The 15373-nt window shown below is 50.8% G+C and overlaps 1 protein-coding gene and 1 non-coding gene across 2 annotated transcripts; one reads left to right on the top strand and one right to left on the bottom strand.

The window, feature by feature from the left end:
- Nucleotides 1-3759: 3759 nt before the first annotated feature.
- Nucleotides 3760-6152, bottom strand: MCHR1 (melanin concentrating hormone receptor 1). Its single transcript, XM_061124039.1, has 2 exons — nt 6044-6152; nt 3760-4819 (listed from the first exon to the last, which is right to left on the bottom strand). Exons 1-2 carry the CDS (start codon nt 6123-6125, stop codon nt 3840-3842), a joined length of 1062 nt encoding a protein of 353 aa, XP_060980022.1. The 5' UTR covers nt 6126-6152; the 3' UTR covers nt 3760-3839.
- An 8526-nt stretch (nt 6153-14678) lies between these two features.
- Nucleotides 14679-14809, top strand: LOC133044099 (small nucleolar RNA SNORA33). The gene has a single exon (XR_009689847.1). It is a non-coding gene; the product is annotated as a small nucleolar RNA SNORA33 (small nucleolar RNA).
- The last annotated feature ends 564 nt before the right edge of the window (nt 14810-15373 follow it).

Below are 15373 nucleotides of genomic sequence, written 5' to 3' on the forward strand. Positions count from 1 at the left end.
GAAAAGCGCTAAAATCCTTCATGATGATGACTGCTCCTCATGACCAGCAGAAAGCTTCTGCAAAATATATGTGCTGTGATTGCACTGTGCATATATTCCCCCTTTACCAAAATCACATATATACTAACCCTCTCCTGCCTCTCTGGAGCAGTTCCTCAGAGCTAACTGAAGTGCTGTCTACAGGCTGCAGCCCTCATTTTGCCCCCCAATAAAATGTGACTCGCATCTCTCACATTGTGCAGTATTTCAAGTCGACATAGAGCAAGATTAATCACCTAATAAATGGCATAACTTGGAAGTTTTATAGGAGCCCAGAGAATGACTGACTCATTGCAGGCTGGAGAGGGTTGGGAAGGCTTTGTGGGGAAGTAGGGAACTGAGCTGGAGTAGAAGGTGGGTAGGATTCAGGCAAGCACCGAGGTATGTGTGCATGCTCAGTTGCTTAGTTGTATCTGACTCTTTGCGACCTTTTGGACTGTAGCCTTAGAGGTTCCTCTGTCTATGGGATTTCCCAGGCAAGAATACTGGAGTGGGGAGCTACTGTCCTTCGCCAGGGGATCTTTCTGACCCAGGGACCGAACTCTCATCTTCTGCATTGGCAGGTGGATTCTTAACTGCTGAGCCATCAGGAAGCCCAGGCATGGGGCAGAGAGGTCAAATCACAGGGCAGAGGCAGGGCTTGTAAGTCAGTTGCAATCAATCACAGAAGGGAAAGAACCTGGAGCAACCTATGGAGCTTCATGGAGGACAGGATAGGAAAAGTAATATAATTACCAACGAACATGGTTAAATTGTATGCTTTCTGTGTCTAGCAGCAATTAAAAAATCACCTTTTTAAAATTATGTTGCCAGGGAATTCCCTGGCAGTCCAGTGGTTGGGACTTGGTGCTTTCACTGCCAATGTCACATGTTCCATCACTGGTGGGGGAACTAAGATCCTTCTCACAAGCTGTGCGGTGCTGCCAAAAAAAATTAAAATAAATAAATAGGTATGCTGCAATATAGTACTTATTGCTCCTGAACAAGTGTTGCAAGTGTAAATACTTTCAGGAACCAGGGGAAACAAAAGTGACTCAGACCGAGCTTTAGACAGTAGGGAGTGGTGGCGAGGATTGCAGCAAACTTGGGAGGATTTGCTTTCTCTAAAAGGGGGGGGTCACTCCTCAGCCTCAACCAGCTGTGGTCCCCAGTGACCACTATGATCTTACATCCAATGGGCCCTTCCACGCCTCCTCATCCATCTGACCTCCTGGACAGCTTTGGTCCAGCCAACCACTGCTCCTTAAATGACTCTTCTCTTGTTTCTATGGTGCCACAATTTCTGATTTCCTTCTACTTCTCTGGCCATTTCTTACTTACATCTTACAGATGTCTCTACTGGCTTGACTGTTCCTTCTCGGTTCAACCTCTGCATGGAAATGTCAAGCTCTTTCCTTCTGACTCTGCACTCACTCTTTCCTTAGACCATCCCATCTCCCTAGAGGCCAGTGACTTCCAAGTTTCTATTTCTCCTTCATCCTCCACAGCCAGCTCACCCCAGGCCCTGTGGCTTCTGCTTTACAGACGTATCTCACATATGTGCCTCTTTCTCCATCTCCACTGCCACCCCTCTAATCCAGGATGTTTCCATTGCCTGGACCACTGCTGTAGATGCCAGTCTGTTCAGGTGACTGCTGGACTGGGCTGGGGAAAGACGTGTTGGTGAGAGGTGCCCCACCCCTGCTGATAACCTCTCTGTCCCCTTTTCCCTCTCCAGCCATGAGTTCACCTCTCCCCAGTCCTCTCCCCCAGTTCTGTCTACATCACCACCCACTCACATTCCTGTCTCAGCCCACTTTGCTTCAACTTCAGTTTTCAATATGGCATTGAGAGTCTCTGGGACTTTCAGCATGTCATTCACCCGCCCGCTCACCCACCTGTAGCCTTGGTCACCTGCATTTCCTGGGAGAGGCCATCTCACCTATTTCCTCTCCTAGATTCCTCCTTGGAGGGGGAGGGGGTAGGGAAGATAGACCCAGGGAAGCCTTCCACAGGCAAAGCAGATACAGGAAACCTCCTTTTGCAGAACCAGTGGGCAGGGGTTGCCTTAAGGCTCCCGTAAGAGTTGCTTTTCTCTTGTTGTTTGTACGTCTCAAGTAGATGTGGAGCTTACCTGTGACAGCTAAAGACCCCACTGTTAGAGGGTAAGTAAAACTAACTATCCCCACCCCTTACCACCCCAACTCCCCATGCGCTGGGTGGAATGGAATGCAAGAGGGAAATACTAATACTAATGATTAGAAAAAGGTCCCCAGGACCCAAAGAAGCTGCCCAGAAGTTTGCTAAACAGGCTACCTGCTGCAACTCCACAGTGAAAAATAAGGACCAAGAAGAGGCTCTGCTGATGCACCTGCTTTAAGGATGTGTCTGGATGAATCAGGAGTCACAGTTTGCTCCCACTGTCTCATCCACGTCTTCCTGCAGGACGCCTGGCTCCGGGCTTCTCTCTTGAAGAAGCTGAGACGCAGCATCCTTGGCTGCCGCCCAGCGGCCCCATCTGTAATCTTCCTACTCAACGTGGCTCACGATCTTCGCAGCTGCAGCAAGAGGCAGGCTCAGGTTCAGGCTGCCCCAAGAAGCCAGCCCTGCAACTTGTGACTCAGCGGAGGAGGTGGTGGGTGGGACTCGTTACAGCGGCAATGGTAACAACCAAGTGCTTCTGAGCAGAAGATGGGAAGCTGAGTCCGAGAACAAGCCTGGCAGCGAAATTTCCGTTTAATGAATTCACAGTAATTCCATTTGTGTCATCTTCCCTGTGGGTTTAGACAAGCAGATCCCCTTCTTTTGCTTCCTACAATGCAGCCTGAACCAAGGTCTGGATTCCACAGCCAAGAGACCCCTCCTTCCCTATTTGGCCACCCACCCTCACCGCTTCCCCCGCAACCCCCAGGCCCAAGCAATTATACAGGAGCATCCAGAGAGATGTGGGTGGAGATTTTCCTTTATTTGTTGTTTTTTTTTTAACTTCAGAGAGACAGGGCTGGAGCAAAAAGCTGATGTCCAAAGCTCCAGGCCTCAGAATGAACCCTGAACGTGCAGGACCCTGATGGGTGTCACTCTGGATCTGGTGACTGACAAATGCACCCCATGAAGACAATATCCTCACAGCTGCAAAGCCCCCTTGCCCCTCCCCATTTTTCTTAATTTCAAAGCCCCCACCTGCACCCACCCAAGATAGCCTTGTCATTCCCTGGTAGTGAATCTCCTAGCAAATTGGGCTTTTACCCCTGTGGGCTCACAGCCCCATCCCCACCCCCCAAAGAAACATGCATCGCCTAGAGATAAAGGGAAATTGACACAGGATGCTCGAATCTGGAGAGCCCGCATGCTTTATTCTTCATCATCCTCCAGCTTGGGAGAAAGGCTGCCTTCCGTCCTACCCATGAGAGACAGGAGAGGGCGTTGAGGCTCTATCACCTCTCCCATCTCCCCAGGGGCCTGTGCCTTACCGCGGCGCACACCCGAGCCTTGCCTGATCTTAAACAAATCTGGCCAGAAGCCTTTTACTTCTCCTCTTGGGAAAAAGACATTTGGGAGCTAGCAGGTGTAGTGAACACTTAAACCAGTCTTCCTGCTCAGTGTCTGTTCAACCCGAAGGTCCATCCAGCTCTTGGAAGGAGACTTCTGATGCTTGGAGCCCCCAAACCTGGCGCCAAGCCTCCCCAGTGGTCTGTGACCACCGCTCCCCACCCCGCCTCCCTACAACCTCCCAGAGCAGTCTTGGGTTGCTCTCAGCGTCTCTCCCCACAGTCTGCTGTGGAGTCCTGACGTGAAGGTGCCCAGGGTGGCAGGGGGAAGCGTCAGGCGCCCTTGCTTTCTGTCCTCTCCTCATCAGCTGTCTGGGCGTTGCTGACAGCGCGGAGCTGCCCCTGGGCCGCAGGCTTCACCGACAGGACCAGGCGTTTCCGGAACGTCTCACAGAGCACGATGTACACAAAGGGATTGAGGCAGCTGTTGGCATAGCCTAAGCTGATGGCTGCGTTGTACAGGTAGACAAAAGTGAGCGTCGGGCGGCTGAGGGATAGCTGGGTCAGCTGAAGCACGTAGTAGGGCGCCCAGCACACGAAGAAGACCAGGCAGATGGCGATGGCCGTGCGGGTCACCCTCTTTGTCCGCAGCCGGATGCTGCGTTGAGAGGCGGGGGCCACGGAGGATGTCATGCGCTGCAGGATCCTCACGTAGGCGGCCGTGATGACCACGAAGGGCAGGGCAAAGGCCAGGAAAAACTGGTACAGGGTGAACCAGTAGAGGTCAGTGTCTGGGTTGGGCAGGCGGATGCCGCAGCCCACGGTGCCCCCTGGGAAGGGGATCAGCCTGGCATAGAGCCACACGGGGGTGATACTGATGAAGGACAGGGCCCACAGGAGGCAGATCACCAGGGTGGCCACAGAGGGCTTCCGGAACTTGGTGGAGGAGATGGGGTGGACGGTGGCCAGGTAGCGGTCAATGGCCATGGCGGTCAGGATATAGGTGCTGGTGAACTGACTGTTGGCGTCCATGGCCGTGATGAGGGTGCACATGGTCTCGCCAAAGTGCCAGACCCCATTGCCCATGAGCTGGTGGATCATGAAGGGCATGCCCAGGAGGAAGAGGAGGTCCACCACCGAGAGGTTGATGATGAAGATGTCGGGGACATTGCTGAACCAGTGCAGCTTGGACTTCTTCACCACCGCGAAGATGACTGTGGAGTTCCCGACAATGCCCAGGAGGCAGATGGTACCAAACACTGAAGGCATGATGATGTTGATGTAGGAGATGCTCCCTGTGCGAGGAGGCAGCCCTGGGGACAGAAGGAGCAAGGGTCTACCGTTTGACATGGACTCTGCTCTCCGAGGGCAGAACTCCTACTGGCATGCTCAGCCTCCAGCCACACACCTGCCCACCTCTCCATCCACCTGCCATATCAGCTCAGGGCCCATCTTTCATCTGGAATCTTCCCTGCCATCCTCCCTGCCCACACGGCTGCTAAACCTAACCCCATGCCCTCCTGCACCGGCTCCCTGCTCAATCCCACCAGAGTCTCCTGCACCACCTGTTTATTAAAGGACCAGTCCCTTTGCCTCCTGCGTTTTCTCAGAAGACACAGAGTCAAGAACCACAGCTGTCTGCAGAGAACGGTTCTGTGGGCCTTGGGGCTTCACCAGGAAATGTTATCGAAATAGCCAGCAGGACACGAACATGTGTGCATGTGTGGGCGCCAGCATGTGTTTCCTTGTTTCCTATTTGCAGCCCAGCTCATTTCATTTTAGGAGTCACTGGTTGGAAGCCGTGTGCTGACTCCTGGGGATCCCTGTGTGTGACTGTCTCGTGGAGGCTTTTGGCCATCAGGCCCACAGCCCTCCTCTCTTCTGGGTCCCTATCTTCTGAGCCTGGGCTTTCAGAGTGACTAGACTGAAGCTGTGTGCCGCAGCCCAGCCACCCGAGAATTTTCTCCATGCAAACCTTTCCTCTGTTTTCTTCCTTCTCTTCCCCTTCGAAGCTAGAATTCCAGGGCATCTCAGCGCTAGAAATGTCAGGAAGCATCTTTCACCAGCAAAGTTAATCCCCTCGCATCTCTGGGAGTTATTCCTTCTCACGCCTCTTTGGGGGAGGAGGCAGTAAGGATGTTTCAAACCCCACCAGATCACGTAGTTCAAGTGAAAAAACCAAGGGGATCGGTGAATGAGTGAGCTTCCAGCCATCTCCCTACATACAGCCCTCCAGTTTCTCTTGCTTTTCTAGCCTGGAATTTTTCCGGCAAAGCATCTTTGGAACTCCTCAGCAGCCCTCCCCTGCCACCCTCGCGGCTGGCCACCATGCGAGGCCACTTCCTATCATGCCTTTGCCCCTGCCCCGTCTCCCCGTAGTCCCCTTCTTCCCTGCCCCTCTGGGAGGGCAGACTGCCCATCTCATTCCCAAGAACTGGCATAAAGTTTCGCAAGCAGTTTAGATCAGAGGTGAAACCTTCCCGTTTCCCACCCTCGGCGGCGCAGAGGAGGGAAGACCGCCCTCCAGCGCGTCTCACCGGCCGCGGTGAGGTTATCCGGGCTCTCCGAGGTGTTGCTGGCATTGGGGCCGGTGGGCAGCAGCGAGGCTTCCAGGTCCATCCCGCCGCGCCGCGGGTGCCAGCTCGCCCGTCAGCCCACGCAGGCTGCCGCAGCCTCCCGCGCGAATCCCGAGCCCGGGCCCCCGGAGCCCCGCAGTCCGGAAGGGGGGTCTTCCTCGGGCCGCCCGGCAGTCTCCGCCGCCTGCGATCCCCGCCGCTCTCCCCACCCTCCTTCCCCGGCTCCCACTGACATCACCTAGACACATTAACATTCGGAGGCAGATGCGCGTTAACCTCTTCGGTCCTGCGCCGCAGCTCCGGCTTCCGACTGCCTGCAGAGCCCAGCCGGCAGGTCAGCCCCATCCGGGACCGGGCTTCCTTCACTCCTTCACTTGGGGCCGTGTCTCCTGTGCCACCAGGGGTGCTGCTGGCTGCCCGCGAGCCTCCAGTCTCTCCAGAGGCAATGGGCTGCCTCCCTGTGGAGGAGGAAGGGAGCCTGGCCCAGCCCCTCACCCCTGGTAGCCTGGGCCTGGGCCGCCAGGCAGGGGCTGGGGTGGCTGTGCTGGGAGCTTGGGGAGGGAAGGCTTGGACCACTGGCGTGCCCGCCTCCAGGCCACCCAAGGTCCCTTCCCAGCGCCCCATGGATTCCAAGCTGTGGCTGTTTGGCTGGAGCTCAGAGGTGACTCAGGTCACCCTGAGCTGGTGATGCCCAGAGACTTGGGACCAGAAGAGGACAAACTCCCTTCTTCCCTGGGATCAGCAGGGACCGGGCTTATAGAGGTTTTAGTTTTCTAAATGCTCTGAGGTCCTTGAGGGTTTACCTGGAACTCCTTGAAACAAATTTCAGAGCAAAGACCCCCAAAGAGATCCTTGTTCAATCACTTCATTCATGTCCAACTCTTTGCGACCCCATGGACTGTAGCCCACCAGGCTCTTCTATCCGTGGGATGCTCCAGGCAAGAATACTGGAGTCGGTTGCCATGCTCTCCTCCAGTGGATCTTCCCCGCCCAGGGATCGAACCCGAGTCTCCTGCAGCTCCTGCATTGCAGGCAGATTGTTTACCACTGAGCCACCTGGGAATCCCAAAAGAGATCCTTAGGAACAGCCTAAGAGGGCAACGCATTGGGTGAATTCTCTTCAGAGGCATCCTGCTGCCAGGTTCTCATTCGGCAGGTCAGGCCGGGAGGGGCCTGAGACTCTGCATTCCAGAGAGGTTTACAGGAGATGCCAAACCAGGTACAACACTTGGAAGAGCAGTTTGTGAAGGACTTTCATTTTCAAAGCTGCCGTAATGTTCAAATTCCTTTTTTTACTTTTTTATTTTTCAAATTCCTTTTTTTAAAAGCATGCTTTGCTTTGTGCTGGAAAATAATAACAGTTATCAAGATATTTTTAAAAGGCTCTCAGAACCACCTGCTTGAGACAGTTACTGACAAAGCAGAAGTTCAGAGTAGAAAGGGCAGTCTCTGGCTAGGCCACCAAGAGGGGGGCAAGGCCACCCAGCCATCAGCTCACCTCCTCCCTGATGAAACTCTTGGCTCCGGTGCAAAACAAAGAAGCAGCAACATTTAAGTAAACATTGTGTGCATGTCGATGCTCAGTCATGTCCGACCCCATGGACTGTAGCCCATCAGGCTCCTCTGTCCATGGGATACTCCAGGCAAGAATACTGGAGTGAGTTGCCATTTCCTTTCCCAGGGGATCTTCCTGACCCAGGGATGGAACCCATGTCTCCTGCATTGGCAGGTGGATTCTTGGCTACTGAGCCACCAGAGAAGCCCCAAGGGGAGGGTAGCAGGTGGAAACTGCAGAAGGGGAAATTCTGTCAGGCCTCAGTCATCGTCCTGGGACAAGGACTTATGTGTACATAGCCTTTCTCAGTGATGACACAAGGAGCAGGCATGAGGAAGTGAAGACAACGAGATAGGAAAGGAACCAAAGCCCAGAGAAGGTGCTTTGTCACCATCGCTGCTGTGGACAAGGGGAGCTTGCATTTACCAGGATCCTTGAGAAGTGCACAGACTGTTTCCCAGAATCATCTGCCTTTTCCCAGGTGCCTCGACCCCCAGTGGTGGAGTGTTGCCACTGGGGTGTTAACACTGCATTCCTGGGTGCATGGGAGGAGCAGACTCCTGCTGCATCAGATGCGGCAGAAAGCGAAAAGATGTGCAGCTCACACTTGAGGCGAGAGGCTGTCAGTGCAAGGTGAATCTCGTGCGGGAGCCAAGAGGCTTCTGGGCGAAAAGCAAACAGACACGAGGTGCGTGCTGGAGGAGAGACACATCGGTTCCAGACCAGCTGAGCCTGCACGCACCTATCTGCTGCAGCTGGAGCTGGAGTCAGTGCTGACCGAGGGAGATGTGACACAGGTGGACAGACACACCCAATATGGAAAGACTGTTGCAGGGCTTCCCTGGGGCTCTTCCCTGGGGTAAAGAATCCACCTGCCAATGCAGGAGACACAGGTTCAATCCCTGATCCAGGAAGATCCCACATGTTGTGTGCTGTGGAGTGGCTGAGCCCGTGCACCACAACTACTGAAGCCCTCACACCCTAGAACCCATGATCCGCAAGAAGAGAAGCCTCTACAATGAGAAGCCTGCACAGCGCAACGGAGAGTAGCCCCCACTTGCCGCAACCAGAGAAAAGCCTGAGCAGCAACGAGGATCCCGGAACAGCTAAAAATAAATAAACAAATGAAATTATTTATTTTTTTTAAAAGAAGACTACTGCAATAATCTAATTGAAATAGGATGATATCTTAGATTGGGGAGATGGGAGTCAGGAGAAATGGTGGTGTCTGTACATTATGTAGAGCCCCGAGGGTTTGCTGAAGTTTGAACCAGAAACATACAGGAGAAAGAAGTATCAGGGATGACTCCAAATGCCTGGCAGAGGGGAGATCGGGGAAGCTGTAAGAGGAGATGATTTGGAGGAGAAACGAAGTGTTCTGTTTGGATATGTTACATTTGAGATGTCTGTTAACATCTGCATGAAAAGGTTGGGTAGTTTTGGATATGAGTCAGAACTTCCAGGGAGAGGTCATGCCTGGAGCTATGAAGTTAAATTGATGACACTGAAGAAGCTTACCTAAAGTAAGGGTGACTGGAAAAGAGATTTGAGGACTCAGCCCTGGAGCATTTCAGTTTACAGGTTGGGGAAATGAGCCTTATAGCCTACTGTTTCCGCCTCCTTCACCTACCATAGTCTTCCCACCTCCATCCATCCACCCTTTCATGCAGCAGATCTGGATGAAATCTGATTGAGCCTCTGTTATACCAGGTACTGTGTTAGGCTCTGTGGATGCAGTGGAGTAAAAAAACAAAAAAACGAGTGACTTTTATCCAGGAGCTTCAGTGACAGAGTTGGGAGAGACAGATAATAATAAGTCAGACAACAAGAGGAGGCCACGGCAACCCACTCCAGTATTCTTGCCTGGAATCCCATGGACAGAAGAACCTGGTGGGCTACAGTTCATAGGATCTCACAGAGTCAGACATGACTGAAGCGACTTAGCATGCATATACAAGCCAATAAGTAAACAAGATAGCCTCCTCAAGGCTTCAATCCAGACGAGTTCTGGTAACTTAATCATGAAGGGATTTAAGTGTTTATGAAAGAACAGCTATGGAATCATGCCAGGGAAAATGTCTCTGCCTGACTGGAGACGTTTAAACCATGACCGAGCAGCCAGGGGACCTGAAACAGGAGGCTTTGGCTTCCTGGCCTGTCATGCTGGGGGTGGGGTGGAGTGGAGGGGGTGAACACTGAGTCAGTCAATCCACAATGACAGATGACTCGTGTGGCAGGGGAAGAATGGGATGATGGGAGTGACTGGGGTCCTTTAGAGAGGAGAGTCAAGGATGTCCTCTTTAAGGAAGTATTCAGGTAGAAACTTCAGCATCCATTCCATTACAAATGATCAATTTAAAGCATATCTCCTTTCTGCTAGTGACTGAGAGCTGAGCATCTCTCCTGGATACCCACATGCACCTCTTCAAATCCTCTCGGCCACATCTAATTTTTATTCCATCCATTGCTACAATGGCCCTGCTCTGCAGTCTCTGAGCAGTTTCAGGTACAGGTGTGGGTAAGACCTGACCGTGCTGTGTCCCAGGCCCGCAACATGTACTGTCTACCCTATATCCCAATCCTCTCTGTGTCTGTCACAACTTAGACTAGGGGACCCCAGGGAATGCCCATGCTCGAGTGACCTGGAAATACAGGGAGAGTTCACTCTTTAGGGTGAACCCTTGGCCAATGTGGTGTGGAAGCCGTGGAAAGATGCTTTTCCTGTTTCCCCCTTTTCCTGAGACACATTTCATATGGTTTCTCAGGGATCCCATGGGATATAGCATCTGGTCACTTGTAGCGGTGACCTACAGGGGTGGATCTACTTCCCTGGTGGTCCATTGGCTAAGACTATGTTCTCCTAATGCAGCCCATGTGTGCCTGTGTGCATGCTGAGATGCTTCAGTTGTGTCCAACTGTTTGCAGTCCTGTGGACTGTAACCCACCAGGCTCCTCTGTCCTGGGGATTCTCCAGGCAAGAGTACTGGAGTGGGTTGCCATGCCCTCCTCCAGGGTATCTTCCCGACCCAGGGATCGAACCTGCGTCTCTTATGTCTCCCACATTGGCAGACGGGTTCTCCACCACTAGCGCTACCTGGGAAGCCCAGATGAACCCATACTGCTCATCATCTCCTCCTGAGAATGGAATTTTGGCCTACTTTGCTCCAAGCTATCTGACTTATGACCTACCCTGCCCAGCACAGTCATGAGGTAGATCAAGCTGAAGTATAGCAAAAAAACCCTTTCTCTCCCATCCATGTGACCCCACTCACCATGCCTTACTCAGGGTACCCCATATCTCCCAGACTCCCCCCATGGTGACACCCACCTGCCCTGTCCTTTTCAGGACTTGACTACCGTCTGCATGTGTTGAAGTCTTACTGGGGTCACGGCATCAATTCTCACTTGCTCCCCTCTCTCCTGCCTCACCCCTTCCACTCCACTCCCACTGAACATCAGGAGTAGTTTTGTTAAGATAGACATTTCCAGGGGACTCACCTGGTAGTCCAGTGGTTAGGACTTGGTACTTTCACTGCCTGGGCCCAGGTTTGATCCCTGGTTGAGTAACTAAGATCCCACAAGTCGTGCGGCACAGCCAAAAAAAAGAAATTTCATCACCCTACACTGTTGAAAACACTTCAGTGGCTCCCAGTTGCTTTCAAAATAAAGTCACCCTCCCTAATGCAATGTAATGGGCATGACACTCTTTGGTACCCAGAAGTTGATCCCCCAGAAAACCACGGCCTTGAGAAAACCTTTGGGAGTGGCAGCACCACTAAGCAGTCCTTGGTGGGAGCTGCTGGTGGGAAAAAGGCTTCCTTGTTTCTGTGGGGATGTGAGACCCTGGGGTGGGAGAAACCAAGTAGCTGCACTTATTTCCAGAGGAAAGTGAGCATGGTTATCGTAATAGAATGGTCATCATAATAGACGGGACCAGTGGAATTATCCAGATGACTGCCCTGCAGAGGCTGATGTAACTGATGGATCATAAATAGATGAGTGGCCCACCCACTAAGTTCCTACTTGATTTGTATATCTGAAAAAAGCCTTCAAGTCTGGTCAGCAGATCTCTGACTTTAGCCCACTTGGCTCTACTGATCAGGGTGTGAGTTAAAGTAATAAATGGAGGTGGTTTTTTTTTGTTTGTTTGTTTTCCCCCCAGTATGGTCAATGTTTCTTTTGTTTTTACTTAAAAAAAAAAAATGGGTCATACTATGCAATTTTGCACCTGGCTTTTTTCTCTTGAAGCGCCTTCCACATCAGCATATAACATATATCCATTAAAAAAAAACTACATTCATTGCTTTGAATGGATCCTAGGGGGTGGATCTACTTCCCTGGTGGTCCATTGGCTAAGACTATGTTCTCCTAATGCAGGGGCCCAGGGGTTCAACCCCTGGTCAGGGAACTAGATTCCACATGTCACAACTAAGAGTTCACATGACACAAGAAGTAAAAAGATTCCACATACTACAGCTAAAAAGGTCCTATATGCCACAATGAGATCAAAGATGCTATGTGCCCTGACTGAGACCCAGAGCAGCCAAATAAATAAATAAATATTTTTAAGTGGGTCCTATTAATATTATATGTATATATCAGAGTTTAGTCAGCCACCTCCCTACTGACAGACATGTCAATGACTCAGTTCTATTATTTTGGCATAGGATGCTGCATATGGACATCCTTCTCCAGGTAATAAATTGAGTTCGACTAGACTGACTTCCAAACAGTCCCCATGGATCTCCAAAGCTTTCTGTTTCCCTGCCCCTGCATCTGTAGCTGCAATAGGTATCCCCAGCCGTTGGCAGAACTACTGTATTGGCCCCTGCATTGGCAGAGTAAGGGATTTGATGAGGACAGAAGTCAAATGGAGATCCCGCCTCACTAAAGTGATAAACTAAAAGCAATATTGCACCCCCGGGGGACTGGAGAGATTAATGGTGTCATCAAGGCCTTTAAAGAGGCTGGGTGGTGATTTTATTACATCCTGCTCTCAGTGTGGCCAGTGGAGAAGGCAGATGGGTGTCAGAGAATGACAGTGGGTTACTGTAAACGTAATTATGTGGTGACTCCACATAACAGCTCCAATTGCAGCTGTTATTTCAGATGTGGAGTCGTTGCTGGGGAAAATAAATACAGTCCCTGACACCTGGGATGGAGTTATTGATCTAGCAAATGTCATCTCCTGTATTGCAAGAAGCAGAAAAAAATCAGAAATCCTGCTTTTATTTGTCACGGTCATTGGCACACCTTTGCCATCTCACCTCAGGACTTCATTATCTCTTTTGAGGTTCTTCAGTTCTCAGACTTTGAACAGTTCATCGTCACATGAGACAGTGTTCTATGTTGATGACATTATGAGCTAGGGCCTGGAGAGTGGAAAGGAGCAGATACCAGAGGTGTAAGACAAATGCCATGAAAATACGAAGGCCTGACATCTCAGGAAAGGTTTAGGATCCGGTGTTCTGAATGTGTCACGATTTTCCCTCCAGAGTAAAGCACAGTTTACCTGACATCTCCTACCACAAAGGAGGGGCCCCCAGAAGCCCTGGAAACAGGAGCAACAATTCCTAAAAGGAGCAGAGAGCAGAGGGGGTGCTGGACATGCCAAACCCAGGGGAGCCTAGTCCACCCAGCCCTCTCTGTCAGCCTGGCGTGCCTCGCAGGCAGGGACCGTGACCCTTATTCTAGTGTCAGGTCACGGCTGCCACGTCAGCCAGTGGATTCTGAGTACGGCCCTGATCCCCTTCTGCAGCCTGGCACCCCCATTTTAGACATCTGCACTGTACCCTACACTTTTTCTTCATGGGGATTCCCAAGTGGTGCAGTGGGAAAGAATCTGCCTGCCAAAGCAAGAGACGAAAGAGATGCAGGGTTCGATCCCTGGGTCAGGAAGATCCCCTGGAAGAGGAAATGGCAACCCACTCCGGTATTCTTGCCTGGAAAATCCCAGGGACGGAGGTGCCTGGTGGTGTACACAGCCTGTGGGCTCGCAGTGTTGGACACTGCTGAGCATGACATGACGCAACTGCACTTTTACTTCGTAGTAGTCATCACAGATGTAAGCAGACATTTATTTATTGTATGGTTGATGATATAGTGCCTTTCCCTCACGAGGTGATAACTTCCAGGGAGGCAAAGCCCACATCTGTCCTATCTCACTGTACCTCCTGCCCCTCACGCAGCGCTGGACACACCACAGACGTTCAATCAACGTTGGGAGGATGAATGGCTAGAAGAGGAATCTCCGTGAAAGCCCTGGGCGCCGAGGTGGGCAGAAGGCAGCAGAACGCAAGCTATACTGGCCGTGCTCCCTGACCCGAGGCTCGCCTCCACCCCAGCGCTTCCCGCCAGCCTGGCAGCAGTGGTCATCATGCCCTTGGGCAGGCAGTGGGTGCCAGTCAGCTGTGAGGCAACTCAGAACCACAGCCTCCCTCTGATTGTGAGAAAAACAAATGAGATCACCTTCAGGGGTAGAGATTCATCCTGAGATTCTCAGAAATCCCAAGGAAGAGTGGGAAATCAGCTACATGAAATTGTGACATGTGTGACCACAGGGTTGAACTGGAAGACGTGACAGCAAGTGAAAGAAGCCAGATCAAGGAAACAGAAACAAAATCGTGTGTGATTCCACTTATGTGAGGTACCCAGAGCTGTCAAATTCATAGAGACGAGAAGTAGAATGGTGGTTTCCTGGGGCTGAGGGGAGGAGGGATGAGGAATTAGGAAGTAAGGGGTACAAAGTTTCAGTTGGGAAGATGAAAAGGTTCTGGAGATGGATGGTGGAGATGGCTGAACAACAGTGTGAGTGAACGTAATGCCACTGAATCGTATGCTGAAAAATTGTTAACGTCAATTTTTGTTTATTGTTTTGGCCACAGCTTGTGGCCTGTGGGACCTTAGTTTCCCAACCAGGGATTGAACCCATGTTTCCTGTAGTTGGAAGTGCAGAGTCTTAACCACGGGACCACCAGGGAAGTCCCAGAGTGAATTTCCTGTTATGTATATTTTACCACAATTTAAAGATTATGTTAAAAAAACTCAATCAATGAATCTGCTTACCTGAATGTGTTTCTGCAGAAATCTGGAAAATGCTGGTAAGAGGAAAGCCATGTCATGAGCCTTAAAAACACTAAAAGTCATTAAGATCCTTGAAAATGGCTATAAGACATTTTTTTTCTTTTTAAAAAAATTTATTTATTTTAATTGGAGGCTAATTACTTTACAATATTGTAGTGGTTTTTGCCATACATTGACATGAATCAGCCACGGGTGCACATGTGTTCCCCATCCCTCAGGGTCATTCCAGTGCACCAGCCCTGAGCGCCCTGTCTCATGCATCAAACCTGAACTGGCGATCTATTTCACATATGGTAATAGACATGTTTCAATGCTATTCTCACAAACCATCCCACCCTCGCCTTCTCCTGCAGAGTCCAAAAGTCTGTTCTTTATATCTATGTCTCTTTTCTTGTCTCACATATAGGGTCATCGTTACCATCTTTCTAAATTCCATGTATATGCGTTAATATACTGTATTGGTGTTTTTCTTTCTGACTTACTTCACTCTGTATAATAGGCTCCAGTTTCATCCACCTCATTAGAACTGATTAAAAATGAATTATTTTTAATAGCTGAGTAATATTCGCTGTAAGACATTTTAATGATGGAAAGCATTGTCAAAAGACATATGCTAATTTTTGTTAAGGCTTTGCTTTAACTAGTGCTAGCAA

Source organism: Dama dama, chromosome 22 (assembly GCF_033118175.1).
Source record: "Dama dama isolate Ldn47 chromosome 22, ASM3311817v1, whole genome shotgun sequence".
Classification (NCBI taxonomy): domain Eukaryota; kingdom Metazoa; phylum Chordata; class Mammalia; order Artiodactyla; family Cervidae; genus Dama; species Dama dama.